This window comes from Malaclemys terrapin, chromosome 5, assembly GCF_027887155.1.
Source record: "Malaclemys terrapin pileata isolate rMalTer1 chromosome 5, rMalTer1.hap1, whole genome shotgun sequence".
NCBI lineage: Eukaryota > Metazoa > Chordata > Testudines > Emydidae > Malaclemys > Malaclemys terrapin.
Genome location: NC_071509.1, coordinates 125154246 through 125170490, shown reverse-complemented (window position 1 = coordinate 125170490; position 16245 = coordinate 125154246). Strand labels below are relative to the sequence as shown.

The 16245-nt window shown below is 41.2% G+C and overlaps 1 protein-coding gene across 11 annotated transcripts in view; it reads right to left on the bottom strand.

The window, feature by feature from the left end:
* BMPR1B (bone morphogenetic protein receptor type 1B) overlaps window positions 1-16245 on the bottom strand; it is a 344071-nt gene that overhangs the window by 26444 nt on the left and 301382 nt on the right. For all 11 annotated transcript variants that reach the window (XM_054030452.1, XM_054030451.1, XM_054030450.1 and 8 more), the window contains one exon: window positions 2777-2936. In XM_054030452.1, coding sequence (XP_053886427.1) covers window positions 2777-2936 — 160 coding nt within the window. The remainder of the gene's footprint in view (window positions 1-2776; window positions 2937-16245) is intronic.

Here is a 16245-nt window from a genome sequence, read left to right as displayed (position 1 = left end):
CTTCCCAGAGGCTGGGCACTCTTCTCAATACAGAGGTCCCTTTGTATCTCTCTTCCTTAATTCTGAATTATGTACGGAAGACTTTAGAAAGAAAAAATATTAAAAAGTAACTGGACTCTGCCAATATAAGGAAAATCAGTGTCACCTGGAGCTCAGACATAGATTCTACAATGATGGGAGGTGTACAAATATTAAATCGGCATCCTTGAAAAGAGTCCTTTTATTTTATATTTGGAAAGAGGTCCCTTTGAATTATATGTTTACTTTATTGCTGATAAATCATAGAGTATCTTTAAAAAGAAATATAGTATAAGAAATATGGTACAAACTTCCATTTTCCAGGTACTGGCTTAGCAATTTTTTCTTTTATGTCACTGCTCAGTGTGAAATTAACAGGGAGTACAGTGTTCAGATGACATATGAAAGGGCAACTGGTGGGGGGAAATGAAAGCATTTTAGGGGTAGAAGGGTTGTGCTGGGCTGGAGGGAGAATAAGGTTTTGTGAGGTAAATTCCAGTTTAAACTAAACACCCGACACCCTAATTAAAACTGGAAATAAAGCTCCAGAGAGGTGTGACTCCAATAAGGACGATTTTGCGACTGGATGTTTAACAATGTGAGAATCATGTTAACAGAACATAAATTTAACATTAATTTCCCCTCTCATTTAGGCTGAAATGACATCATATTCTGGCATCTTACTTTTTTTTTTTTTAACTGTTTGGCTTTAGGTACACATAGCTGAAAACAGCTACCGGTTATGATTTACTAAAGGGATATGTTTTAAAAGTGTGACATGGAAGGATTCTGAATAAACCCTGATGTTTGTGAGTGGGATTTGTGCTCCTGGCTCCGGAGCACTATGTTAAAAATACATCCAAGGGCTGGTCTACACTGAAAACTTCCATCGGCATACCTGTGTCTCCCAGAGGTGTGAAAATATCACACCCCGAGAGACGTAGCTATGATGACCTAACCCCTGGTGGAGGCAGTGCAAGGTCAACAGAAGGAACGATTCTTCCATCGACCGAGCAACCGCCTCTCAGAGACGAGGTAGATTAACTACGGGGACAGGAGAACCCCATAGTGAGGGCCTAGACGGCAGTGCTGCAACTGTAGCGCTTTAGATGTAGATATCGTCTACACTAGAAAATTAGGCCGGTTTAACTATGTTTCTCGGGGGTGTAATAAATTCACACCCCTGAGCAGTGTTGTTAAGCTGACCTAAGTCCCCATGTAGACAGCACTAAATCGATGGAAGAATTCTTCTGTTGATCTAGCTGTTGCTTCTTAGGGAAATGGGTTACCTATAGTGACAGGAGAACCCTTTCCATTGAGATAGGTAGTGCCTACTCTGAAATGCGACAGCAGCATATCTGCTGCCACTGTAGTGTTTTAAGTATAGACGAACCCTCAGAAACTTCACATTACACTGCTAACGAGTGTGAGCTTGGTGGCAGGTTCTGTTTCTAGCGCATGGGGATGCTCACGCCAGCCAATTGAATGTTTCCAAAGTGGACACCTTTGTGTTTTCTTATTTTCTAATCAGCTGCAACTTTTTAGCTACTGCTTTACAAGTCCTCTGCTGTGAAAGCTGGCATGTGTAAAAACAGTGGCTCTCCTTAGACATGAACAGAAAATGGCTCATTCACACAGCAGAGAACCTGCAAACTCGTAGGCAAGTGTGGAGTTTTAAACCTTAAAACAAAATACCATGCAATAGAGGTTAAATGCTGCTTCATCGAGACAGAGCGTTAAGACTTGGAGGAGGAGCTGAAAGGGGACAGAAAAATACTATCCAAGGCTCTTATCAAAGCTTTGGCACTTTTAAATTTGACAAGTCTTGAAACTGCAGGCTGTGCAGAATAGTGTTGAACTGAGAAGCAACTGTTTTGAAAACACCCCCTCCAAATCTCTATCAACAGCTTGAACAACCTTGGAGATTCCTCCCATCCTGTTCTTTTATAACACTTTGCCTTGAAACGTAGTCCAGTAGTATTAAAATATCAGACTCCCTGTAACCTCCTCAGATTGAACTGCATACCCAACTGGAATGTCCAGTCACAGTAATATACCTGTGTCCCAGTTCTATAGTTATTGCATACCCAATACTCCACTGGACTTCGATGAGAGCATAAAAACTGTAGGAACTTAACATTAAATAGCAAAATCTTCAGTATTCCACATTCCTTACAGAAGCAGAACTGAGTTCCACATATACAGGGAAAAGAGAACAACAGAGTTGAAATTCACCACACCAATCTGAGAGCAGCATTTTCCCCTCATGTTGCTACAAGAAAGGCTAATCACATATACATCTCAGGCTAGATTGTGCCATTATTTAGCCACTAACTACCACTAACCCTCCAAAGAGGCAATGCATTACACTACTCCAGGAGAAGCACAATTTCTTTAACGCTGGTCCTTACGCACAGGGGAAGAGCAATTTGCTCCATCCATACTAAGCTATGGCTTGTACTTTTTGATAATTTTTTGTTCAACTATGTTTCATATGCAAATTATTAAGATAAGTATTGGCCTAAATTTTCAAACTTGAATGCATCAAGTTAAGCTCCTAAAATCTATATTTAGGCACCTACATAAAAATGGTCTGATTTATAGAGCGCCCACCACTCCCATTTAATTTTACACTGATTGTATTAAAGGTGCCTAAACAGATTGAGATGCCTAACTTGAGGCACCCAAGTTTTAAAATGTTGATTATTGTACATAATCTTCCCCCCAAAATATCTGAAATACTAGTTGTCCCATCGACCTGCAGGTGCTGTCGACCGAATCCTCTGGACAGTGGTGATTGCAGTGACACTGCAGTGGCTTCTGGGGAGGAGCAGGTGCCGTACTTTCACCATCTTCCTTTCTGTTCTCCAAGTTCAACTGTCCAGAACTCCGCAAATACGGTTTGTCTAGACCATTGGCTACAAAAGAAAGAAGAAATGTAAGTTTCCAGGTGGGGTTTGTGTGTGAAAGACTCGGAACAAGTCTTAATTTTTTTTTCTTACTCGCAAAAATTTTAGACAGTTCTTGGTTTTGTATTGGAGATTAAAGTGCAGTTTTAAGATGACTCTAAAAATGTAATTGTGGGGTTTTATGTTTATTGTGCCTCAATGATTCCATATCAAATTTGCTAATTGTATACATTTTCTAACTGCCATCCACACAACCTCAAGTGGGGGCTGAGAATCAAACCGTTCTCCCCGCCTCCTCCCCCCGCTTTGGTGCATCATTACCGGTACCAGATTCTGTAAGAAAAATTCCATACTTGGTTACACCGCTACCTTCAGTGGAATTGCACAGTTGTAACAGAGGGCAAGGTTTAGTCCCGTAATTTTAGTAATAGTTTATTGATGGTGAGTGGATGGAATAGAATCCAGCTCCCTCTCCCAAATTTATGTTGCCTCTTCAATTAAAAAAAAAACTGCTAAAAACAACTTATTTTTGTCACCAAAAGCAAGGAAATATTACTTTAAATCTACATAGTGCAGTCTATTAAGTAAGAAAATGCCAGTTTTTATATAGTAACTATAGAGTAGGAATGCACTTTAGGATGAACACTTCCAAACCTTACAGAGATTATTAATCCCTTCTCAAACCAGCAAGCATGAGGTGATTTAGGGCTCTGTCTTTTTGGAAGTGGGGGGGTTCAAAGGATTTTCTCTTTTTCAGTACTACTCACGCAGCACTTAAAACTAACATATACTTAGAATTTCAGTCTCAAGGACAAAAAAATTAGCTCGGCATTAAAACCAGCATTGGTAGTTTCTTACTTTTAATTTTCTCCCTCCTCCCCCGCCTGTAATCTCTTTCAAATGTCATCTGGAGCCAACTCTCTCAACCTGTGGAGCTTAGACAGCATCTGGATAAACCCCCCACATTCTTGTCTTACTTTTTTATTTACAATCTTTAAAAACCATTTGCATACTTTTGATTCCCGGTCTGTTTCTCCAGATCCAACCAAGCACTTTTTCTCATGCCTCCAGCAGGTCTGCAGGGAATGAGCATAGTTTCCTCTGCAGTGACTATTCCTCACCACTTTGGGTAGCCCTGATGCAACTGAGGACAGGACAGGGAGACTAGCTTTCCTCCTCTGCTCCCTCCACTGTTGTGGAGTTGCTGGGCAGAAAAAAACTGAGGAGGAAGCAGAGGAGGGGTGGCAGAAAGCAGCTGCCTCAGCACTTTAATGGCGAGGAGGTGATAGGGATAGAATGGGATGGCAGAGGCTGGAGGGGTAAAAGGCTAAAGGGCCAGGAACCATAGGGCTATCCTCCTCAACCTTTCCCCCCGTTAGGCCCGGTCTCCTCCTGGGACTCACAGGGCGCTTTCAGGTTTCAGACTGGATCAATCTCTCTGCACCTGGATAAACTCTGCACACAGAGCTTATCTTTCCCATCTGAACGAAACCTGTCCAGATAACAGCTCCGATGGCTGTACAAGCTTTAGTGTCCTCCTCATTCATTAATGGGTGATATAAATGAACATAATCTTCAGCAAACTGGGAAAAAGGGTTCTGAGCTCATAAGCTTTGATAAAAGTGTGACCTGATGGTGAAATGCCTGAGAACCACTGATCTAGAGAGAAAACTTAGATTTGGGGAGACGATAGCCCTCCCATTCCAATTTCACCTCAACAGACTATGGCAGAAAATATCAAACTGTCCCCATCGTGAAAAACATTTGAATACAACCACCAATGTAATGCATGTGAAATATAAACAAAAGCCCACAGAATGTACATTAAAAGGCACATGGAATATACATTAATGGCCTGATCTTGGAAGGTGCTCAATAGTCTCACATCCCACTGAACCCCATGAGAGCTTTGAGTACTCAGCACTGCTGAAAGTCAAACCGAAAACTCATTGTGAAGTATCCATAACATAAAACATTTCCATTTGGTGCACAATACACCTGGCTTCCCCAGAGTCCCGTAGCTGCTTTTTTTTTTTTAAATCTTAGCAAAATCAGAAATTAAAACCAATTTACACAAGGAATTCACTGCATCTGATGTGTTTTCTACTTTCCCGTAGCTATGATTAATATTAAGTATTTTCTTTTTTAAATAAATTATATTTGCATTATGATCTGCTTCTATTTCTCTAAAAGTGTCATTTGTATTTATCCTATTTTAAATCCAGCCTATATGCAACAAATTAACATCAATAAATGTTCCCTTTGTGGGTCACTGGAACACAGATTTTTAAACTAAGTCCTCTTTCAACAAGCAGTCACAAAGCAGGTTTTCTGACTATATTACATTGTTATTTGTGGATAAGAACTGAACTTTTATAATGTTCCAGTCAAATATTTTCAGACATCTGGCTCATGGGGCAGGAAATCTAAATAAAAATATTAATAGTAATACTGAGTGAAAACACTAGGCTCTGATTTAATCATGACATTTTCTGGATGTATCTACTAGCCAGCCAGAGCTTTTCTATGGCAAAAATTACAAAATGGTAACATTCTAAGTCTAACATAAATAATGGGTCTGGAACAATTAAATATCATAGTAGGGTCTCTGAACCTACCAAATTTAGACAAGTAAATGCCTTCTTCACTATAAATGCAACCTGATGTCTTTCCTTTTCTCACAAATATCAGAAGACAATCCACTGGGCAGAGACTGATGTACAGACAGCAATACAATGTGACATCAGTCAATTTTGATCTAGAACAACTACTCTCAGTGAATCCAGCAACTACCTAATGAATTAATTTAGGCCTCAAGAAATATAACACAAGACTTCTAACTTTTCTAAATCCTGCACTTGCCCATTCACTTACTAAATTATTTTTCAATTTCATTGTTATAAAATGTCTATTTTTATTAAAATACGAAAAATCACATAATACCTATACTGCATGCACTGTAGAATGATTACATTTGAACAGACCAAAATTAAAGCACTGAAATGATTGTTTTATGGGAAAGGGAAATTGTTAACTGCTAACTCACTGTACTTTACAGTCAGTCATCAGATAAAAGAATTCCCACCCTTTTTTTGTGTGTGTGGAAAATAATTAGCTATGACAATGCAGCTCCTAAAGGAAGCTGTAATAAAGTATGCCTCAACACAGCCTGATATACTGCATAAAAAAGTAAAAAGGTAACAGTAAAACCACAGTATTGCTGATGAGATGTTATTGGTGATGATCATATACTGAAGAAGAAAAACAGAATGACAAACAGGCTTCCATCATCCTATACTCACTGTTGCCAAAAAACTGAAAAAAGGTCAGGTTAAGTACCGCACATTTTTATTAAAAAACTGAGTAAATTAAATTTGGTATGAAGAAAAATAATCCTCCCTTTCAATAATATGATGCAATATTATGAAGACCAAAGTTAAGGTTGTAATGCATTTTACTTGACAATTAATTTAATTTGGTATACATCTGATGGAATATTGATATGTTGGAATGTCATTGGAAATGTAATACGTTTGGGATTATGTTGTATGACATTTTGTTTTCTAGACTTATTTGGCTGTGCTGTTCACAAGTTCTTGCAGTGCTTACTCAGGCAAAATTCCTACTGAAGTCATCAATTTTGGATTTCTCTCTCTTTGCACAGATCAAATTTTATCAAAAAAAGTCATGACACAAATATTGTTTGTGGTGTAGTAGCTGTGTTGGTCCCAGGATATGAGACAGACAAGGGGGGGTGAGGTAATATCTTTTATTGGCCCAGCTTCTGTTGGTGGAAGGGACAAGCTTTCAAGCTGCACAGAACTCCTTCTCAAATCTGGATAAGGTAACCAGAGTGTCACAGCTAAATACAAGGTGGGACAGATTGTTAGTCATAAGATATTTACACATGTTTTGTAGGAAATCACTTAAGATGAAGTGGCATTTAACACCTCTTCAGTCATAGGACAAAGGAGGGTTAGTAGGCAACAAGGTATGTTACAAATTGTTGTCATGAGGCAGAAAACCAGCATCTCTGTGAAGTCAATGGCTTTTAAGGTACAGCAGAATTACGAATTTAAATTCCCAGACTCGTCTTTTGAAGGTGCTGTGCAGGTTCCTCTGAGGATGAGGACTGAAAGGTCAGATATGGAATGATTGCTTTATGAAGTGTTTGCCCATGGGTGATTAGGTGTTTCTGTGAGTTCATCTACAGGTACCAAGGTCCCCAATAATGCTAGTCACAGAAGTTGAGTAATGGATGAGGCAGCCCCTATAGCAAGGGGTACCACTGGTCCCAAGAGGGGTATGTTGTCTTATAAAAATGGGAGAGAACCCAATAGACTCTGGATCCTCTATCTGGGCAAACTTCCTGCCTTGGCAGAGGTAGTGATACTCTCTCACTAATGTCAGATCCATCCAAGGAGCAAAAAGTTGGTTCCAATTCCATGGCCAGTGCCATTGGTACCATGAATCTTGAGATACCATGGCTAGTGGAAGATACTGGAAAGTAACTCTCTCTTTCACATCCTCTCTGGACTGGGGGTGTTATGATCTCTCTTGTGAGGACTGGATCCAAGAGGATGGCAGACTCCAGATCTGGGAGGAGGAGGAGATCCTCAGTGGCAATGTATTTCTACCCAGCCATGGTGAGGTGCGGAGGTTCTGTCCTTTTATAGCAGTGGAGTTGGCTTGGTTAGAGTTCTCTATCTTGATGATTCCTTATTGCAGTGCGCCAATGCCACTGATGTAGGAGGCACTTGCTGCTTTTCTTTTGTCGGTACCGTGGATGGTCCCACTTGTGCAGATGGTGTTGGTCTTGGAGCACTTTTGCTTTTTGGAGCTGGAAGATTGGTACCGTGCCCCTTGTGTGCTCATGAACCTCCTATTCCAGGGTGCAGAGTCTCACCTGACTTTGATGGTGTCAGGGAAGAGGTCTTCTTCTTGGAGGTGGACCAGGAGGGGGATTTTTCTTATCTTTTATGAAAATGTTTTCTACCCTCTCAATGTTCCCGTGTGGAGGACTCTTCAGCTCTACTCCTATCATCCCCAGAATCAAAAGTCACCGTGCTTGGAAGCATGCTTCTCAATGCCTTTGTCCATTGCATAAGAGTGTCTGCCCAACCGACTCAGAATGGGGCACTATCCACAAGAAATCTTTGGAGGCTATAGTCACGGGCTTGGTGAGTTCTGTTAGCAAAGGATCAACCATTGTTGCACTTAGAACAGATGTTAGTTTCTCTGAGGGAATAGAGGCACTTTAGGTAGTTGTTGCTGACCGGGAAGGACAGGGTACAGGAGAGAGAGTTTCTGAATCCCAGGAACTTGGGCACACTAGTCACACTGTATTGGGTGAGGTAACGGACCCTCAAGCCCCAAACTTATCCTGACTAGCTAAATACTAAGAAACTATCTAAAACTATCTACAAAGTAGCAAAAAAGGGACTATTCACAATGATTTACAGTAACTCCTTGCTTAATGTTCCTGAAAAATGCGACTTTAAGTGAAACGATGTTAAGCGAATCCAATTTCCCCATAAGAATTAATGCAAAATGGAGGGGTTAGGTTCCAAGGAAATTTTTTTCACCAGACAAAAAACTACATATTATATAGATATATACACAGTATACATTTTAAGCAATTTAATACTGTTCACAGCTATGATGATTGTGAAGCTTGGTTGAGGTGGTGAAGTTAGAGGGTGGAAGAGGGAGGGATATTTCCCAGGGAATGCCTTCCTGCTAAATGATGAACTAGCACTCGGCTGAGCCCTCAAGGGTTAACACATTGTTGTTAATGTAGTCTCTCACACAAGGCAGCATGAACACGAGGGAGGGGAGACAGCATAGCAGACAGAGACAGACACACACCTTGTGTGTGGGGGGGAGAGAGAGAGAGGCACACTGCCCCTTTAAGTAAACTGACCCACTCTTAAGTGCATTGTCTTTTTAAGTGGATCAGGAAGTTGAGACAGCAGCTGCTGCCCCAAGCTCTCTATGTCTCTCTCTGTCGGTGTCCCCTCCCTGCTCTATATGGAGAAGGGGTAAGCGAGGGGCAGGAACAGGGGGGAGAGGGACACCCTGACATTAGCCCTCCCACTTCCCCCCCCCCCCGCACAGCAAGCAGGAGACTCTGGGAGAAGCTCCAAGGCAGAGGGCAGGAGCAGCACATGGCAGTGGGGGGAGGGACAGCTGAACTGCCGGCAATTTATAGCCTGCAACTGATAGCCTGCTGGGCGGCTGCAGCACAAGGAACTTAGGGGAGCGGGGAGCTGATAGGGGGACTGCCGGGCCACCCTGGTTCCAAGCCCCCACCAGCTAGCTGCAATGGGCTGCTCTTCCTGCAAGCAGTGGACAAAGCAGGCAGCTGCCAAACGACGTTAGAAGGGAGCATTGCGCAACTCTAAACGAGCATGTTCCCTAATTGATCAGCAACGTAACAACGAAACAACGTTAACCGGGATGACTTTAAGTGAGGAGTTACTGTACATGTAAAATGTTGAAGAAGTTAGCAAATGCTGCAGACATGGACAGCCACCGTCTCAGACCATGGGCACTAGAAATGAACTGGAGATGCAGTTGGCCTGCAACGCCCCTTACGCCCTCAGTTTGGAGGAAAAGTGCACAGGCATAGACCTATGGACACTGCTAGCAAAAGTCTTCCGATCTCAGTAGCATGGAGCGCATGTGAACCACAGTGGAATAGCTCTAGAGACCATCACTTGAAGAAGAAGCTGTAGTTATTTCTATTTTCAAGCTGCAAAACCTGATGCCTTTCCCTATGTGTTGGCAGGTCACATAGCAAATTCTGAATGCCACCATCTCCAGATTAAATAAATATCACTGCAAGCAGAGTCCTGAAAACTGTTCTGAACACCAGCAAGCGAAGAAAATATAGACAAGAAACAATGCAACCCGATGCTCTTGCTACTAAACTATGCTTTGATATTTGATCTTAAGGAAACATCAAAGATTGCAACGAGCACATCACAGCATTTTACCGATTATCATTTCAGATGATGATATACCAATTGGCAAATGCGTTAAGACAATGACATTTGAGAGTAAAAATAATACAGGACCTTGAACCTCTGCTCTTATTACATACAAGTGATAAATCATCATAGCTCCTTTTCCCTATTCCAATTAAAAAGTGATCCAGGACTATCTCACTAGTATCCAGGAGAAAATACTAACTATAAAATCAAAATATCAACTGGATTTTTTCCCAAAAAAGCAGAGACTATATCTGCATATTAAAATATAATTATGACATGTATGTGCCAAACTTACAAAACACTGCACCGACAAGTGCCACTGCCCTTCCAACTAATTTTGTTTTAGCTGTTCATGGCTAGAACTAAAATACAGTATCAGTTCAGACTGCACCGCAGAGTAACAAGGCCTTTTTGAACCAGATTTATATTTGATAAATTTCTTTTTCAGTTCCATGACATGAGTTGTTTCATCTCCCCTCTCCTAAGGGCATATTTTCAAATGAATCCCAAGTCAGCTGCAAAATTCATGCATGCAGAATTTAAATATACTCTACCTTAGTTGACACAAATTGTGTCCTCTGTGAGGGCAAGTGATTATATACATACAGTGGTGAGCTGGAGCCAGTTCCCACCGGATCGCAGGAAGAGGTTGTTAAATTTAGAAGCCCTTTTAGAACCGGTTGTTCCAGGACAACCGGTTCTAAAAGGGCTTTTAAATTTAACAAAAGCTCGGGCAACTGTCCACCCCGGCCCCAGCTCACTTCCCCCTTCCTCCCCTGAACGCTCCGCCCCCATTCTCCTCCCCCTCCCCTGCTTCCCGCGAATCAGATGTTCGCAGGAAGCTTGAAACAAGCAGCAGGCAGGTAAGCTGGGGAGGGGGGCTCGAGGAAGGCTCCAGGGAGGCGCGGCCCAGTCCGGTTCCGGCCGAGCTGCTCCCTTCGTCCTGGCCCCCGCCAAGCGCCGCAGCCCGGTCCCGGCCCTGGCCCGGCTCGGGCCCTGCGGCGCCGGTGCTGGTCCCGGCCGAGCGGCTCCGGCTTGGGCCCCACAGCACTGGTCCCGTTCCGGCCGAGCTGCTCCCTCCGGCCTGGCACCCTGGCCCTGGCCTGGCCCACACCGAGCGCCACAGCCCGGTCCTGGCCCGGCTCGGGCCCCACGGCGCTGGTCCTGGTCGAGCAGCTCCGGCCTGGCCCAGCTCGGGCCCCGCAGCACCGGCCCCGGCCCCAGTCCCGGTCCTGGCCGAGCGGCTCCTGCCCGGCCCGGCTCGGGCCCCGCAACACCATAACTTATACCGACTTAAGCTGTAAGTGTACATAGTGTGAGTTGAGTGGGTGGATCAGTTCATCTGGCCAGAAAACACCAACACAGTTTGATGAGTTTCAGAGTAGCAGCCGTGTTAGTCTGTATCCGCAAAAAGAACAGGAGTAGTTGTGGCACCTTATGCTCAAATAAATTTGTTAGTCTCTAACGTACCACAAGTACTCCTGTTGTTTTTACAGTGTGATGAGTTATTTGATGGCAAAGTGATACCCAACGTCCAAAAATCTCATGGACTTCAGTGATGCGCTGAAATTTCCATATGTTGCTGAATTAGCTGCTCAACCATTGGCAAGAATTTTAACTTCTCCAAGGCAAATGCCACCCTGCCAAGTCACCAGGCCAACTAGCAAGTTAGTGTTTTAAGTAATTGAATAACTAGCAGTATAAATTAGTGTACTGTTTACCTGCCAAAAGGGGAGTGAACTGAACTGACTACAGCTCCTGTTGGGCTAACCACACACATGCTGAACAGAGATGCTGCTTTTTGACATGCAATAGAAGTCTCATTCTCTTACTACCTCCTACTATAACCATCCTCTGAACTGAATATGTGGAAACAGGAAGCAAGGAAAAGAATCTTTAAGTACACCTCTACCCCGATATAACGCTGTCCTCGGGAGCCAAAAAATCTTACCGCGTTATAGGTGAAACCGCGTTATATTGAACTTGCTTTGATCCACCGGAGTGCGCAGCCTCGCCCCCCCCGGAGCGCTGCTTTACCGCGATATATCCGAATTCGTGTTATATCGGGTCGCGTTATATTGACGTAGAGGTGTAGTCAGTGAGTGCTGAGGTACAAAACGTATCTCTGGCTGAAAAGATGGGTGAATTCAAGAGCAAGTGTCACTGACTTTCTCCGTTTGACAGGAAGCTACTATACATCATGTTTCAACTCTGGGGAAAGCTGCTCTATTACACACCAAAATTAATTGCACACATGAAACAACTATCATCAATTTTGACCACAGACAGCAGGGGTATAATTTGCTAAAAGTATTCGAGCAGCCTAAAAGCATTTCTGTGTTTGAAAACCATAATGCATCTGTTCAGTTCGGCTATGCTGGAGTGGAAACACATTCACAGCCCTGCATCTTCTGACAATAACATCAAGGAATCAACTGGCCCTTCTGGCAGACTGCCATGGTTTGGGTTCTGGCTTTATTCAGTGGAAGACGCTGTATCAACTGTCTGCTTCCCAGATTTTTTTTTTAAATTAATGCAAGCAAGTCTTTTGAGGTATAGAGTATAGCAGCATTTTCACCCCCTGATATTAAGAAAAAGAAAGCAAGTTACGCAGGGATCAAAAACTTCTAACCAAAAATCAGTCCAGACACAATGAAACTCTACAAATCTTGATAGATGCCTACTTGACTTCGTGCAAAAGAAAATCCTAGGACTGCGCAGCAAAAATCAGGTCTGAATGTTCTCTGTTCATGCTGACTCGCCATTCTGCTGTATTTACATGAGTAGATCTTTCACGGATATCAATTCAGTCTCTCACTTCATTAAAAACAATTAAAATAGCCTGGTCTTTTTCACTTTGGTTTTAATCAATTCCTACTAAGAGTCATACTTTGAAATGTTATGAAATAACACTTGTTATCAGTGTTCTACGCACATCTTGCGTCTTTACACATATTGGAAGAGAGCAGAATATCAAAGTCAAGGAGTGCATAGCCCACTCAGACGAGCCTCACTATTTCATTGATTAAAACACAATCGAAAGCCAGGAGATGTGTGTTCAACTCATCTCTGCCACTGACTCACTGGGTAACTAAGAGCACTCTGTCTCTCAGTTTCCATATCTGGAACATGGGAATAAAGAAGTCTTACTTAATCTTTGTAAGGACTTTGAGGCTTAAAAGCCATTTGTAAGTTTTGAGTAAGTTTCCTATAATTAGTACTACTACTTAAAAAAGATCATAAACACAAGTTATAAGACTGGTCTATTTTCATTATCCAGCCAAACAGAAATACAAAATAAAAACAGCTTACAGGGAGAAAAAATAAATAAAATTGCAAAATTATCTAAAGTTTAAATAATTTATAGTATTATTATGAAACAGGTTAGCTAACTTTTAATATTTATTTTATTTTCCAGACATATCCCCTTCTCCTCACATACATTATAATGATAATGTTCCTTTAAAATAGAAACCATTGTTAAATTCACCGGTTACTATGGCTAAATATAACAATTCCAAACACTATAAAGCATCAACAAAATACAAACTACCACGGCACTAAGACAGCTAATAATTACTATTAATAAATCCTTTCATGTTATAAAGGTTTTTAAATTTACAGAAACAGATGAATGAAAAAGCAAGTTTTTGAGGAACAAAGACAAAAATATTTCATTTTTTTTCTACCTGAGTTCCAGTTATGATGTCTTTTAAAAATCTCTCTCACCTGGACTCTTCTGTACCAGAATGTGAAAGGCATAACTTCCTGTGATTTTTACAATACTCTTTCTTTAAACTGATCTCACTCTTTTTTCATAAATAGTGCTAATGAAAGTGTGGATGGATAACCTTGTTACTGAATGCTTATGAATTTGTAGTGGTCTGACATATATCCTAAGATAATACACCAAAATTCAAAATGAAGGTCATCTGAACTCTCAGAAATACTTCACCACAGAACTAATAGATTTGGATTCTGAAAAGAGTCTGCATTTAAAATATTTAAGATCTTATTGATATAATTCTCGTTAGGAAAGTTCACAGAGGAACTACAGAGAAAGTTGTAAGAATAGATGTATAATAAGTACCAGTCTATCCTTTGCCCCATGGGATAGCTCTGCATCTGCACGCCACTTAAACTAAGCTGCATCCTCTAATCATGTGTTTCCATGTTTGACCTTTTGTCAAAAAACACTGAACTTTTTTCAAAAAGCGGCCAAACTCTGAAAACCTCTTTAGAATTCAGCTGAAACCATTTTTTTCTTTTTTTTTTAAAGAGCTTTGTAAGAGAAAAAGCTGACCCTTTTACTTACATTCAATTTCTGTACGCTTGTTATATCAATGCCAGATTCCCCCTGGATGAGAGTCATGTGAGGAGGCACAGAGCTGCTAGGGGGTTCCACTAACAAAACACAGCACCGTACGCTGGGCTAATCCTGCACCTGTGATGAGTTATTCAGCAGCTAAAAAATGAAGTCCAGACGATGATTGCCTAATACAGCTCAGCTGTTTTTCTCAGTACTCTCTTTGATTGTAAGCTAGCAAGCAATATTATTCCAGCCAGGCACAAAGCTATACTCAGAATATATAGCATATGACAGTAGAAAGGTGAAAGAAAAAGAAAACCCCGGAATTAAAAAAAAAAAAAAGGTTTCTGACCAATACAGTATTCATTACCATTTCCAGATGGTTCAAAGCTGCCTCTGATGTGTGTGTGTGAAAAGCTATACTATAGTCCCATTCTATCTCTACAGCTCTGTGCAGTGCCTCTTTTCACACTGGTAAACTACATGTGATACAACATAATTCACTGTTCTCTCTCTCACAGTATTTAACTCTATACATTTTTCAGTAAAAAGAACAACAATTGCAAGGCTTCAAGCTTTCTTCAACTTCTCTTTTATTTACTTTTTAGATAATATTAAAAATGCAAGTTGAAAACGGAGTATGGTTTATTTAATGGTGTGGCATACAATCTGTGAAATTCCTAGAACGGGAACAACCACAAAAAAGGTCTTCAGGTTGTGAACTAAGACATATAATACATCACAATATAGTTAGCAAATGACAAAGCTACCTGCAGAAAAAAGATGTAGTGCAGAGGAAAATATAGCTCCTTGCTGAAAAGTACAGACTAGTTAAAGCCAAGGAAGAGACACTAGTTTAGGAGAGGGGTTTCCCTGGCTCTGGACCTATAAATCACTGCATATAATTCTCCAACCTGTGATGTACATTAATAGTTTACAGAGCTTTATAAAAAAATTACAGCTTAATATTCTTCACAGTAAGCCCTAGATATCATTTAGTTAGAAAAAATAGTTCTAATCCTAGAGCAACTATGCCTGGAAACAGATTTACATTGAAAGATCATTTATGTACTGCATCTCTTAAATCCGATAAATATCACTGCAAACTAGTCTATAGCTGTATGGCTGCTTCAAGTAATCAACGTTTGTCTTGATGATATTCATCAGAGAACATCTGACATTTCACCCACAGCAAATTGCTTACAGCACTTTGCACTTAATTGTTATACTCCACAAAATGACACTTTGATTTCTGCTCCTCAGTATCTAATCTAATCCCAACCTTGGAGTACAATAATTAAAACAATAAACATCTACACATTCAGAAAATGTACTGCTCCCATCAGTTACCCAGGGGAGCCTTTCCAAAGAAACATTTTAAGCTTATTTCCTTTATGTAATGAACATTACAGAGTTGCTTGTTTTCCCAAGAGCGAATGCATCACTCTCCACTAAAGCCCATAACCTGGAACCAAAATTTGAGGTTGAAAAACCGTGATATTTCCTCCTCGTTGTCTTTGGCTGACCTGGACCAGGCTTTCTTTTGATGTACTTGGCAACAGCAATGCAGTATTATCAGCACTTTCATCCTCAGTCTGATTCTAATACTTGCATAGGTTTAGCCAAAGTCAGTGGTTCTGGCACGACTCTGTTCTTTCCACTGCATTTTGCAAAATGTTTCCTCATATGGTCTTGCCTTCCCATTCACTTTTTCTTTGCAATTTCTGCATCTATGGCTCTCATTAACATCTTCATGAACTTTCTCAACAGAGCCATGAATTAGGTCAAGGGGTCTTCCACCTTTTTTCCTCATGCTGCAATATTTTGCCTTGAGTCACTACTCACTGAGTTCAGCTGCAGACATTGCATTCTAGCCAGCCAGATCAAGAGATAGAGTACTGAACTGGACAATTAGTCTGGCAGTTTACCTCATACTGAAACTTAAACTTCTGAATCTGGGAATTACCCTTCTTTGTCTGCAACACAAAAATGTAATTTTCATTGCTAAACAAAA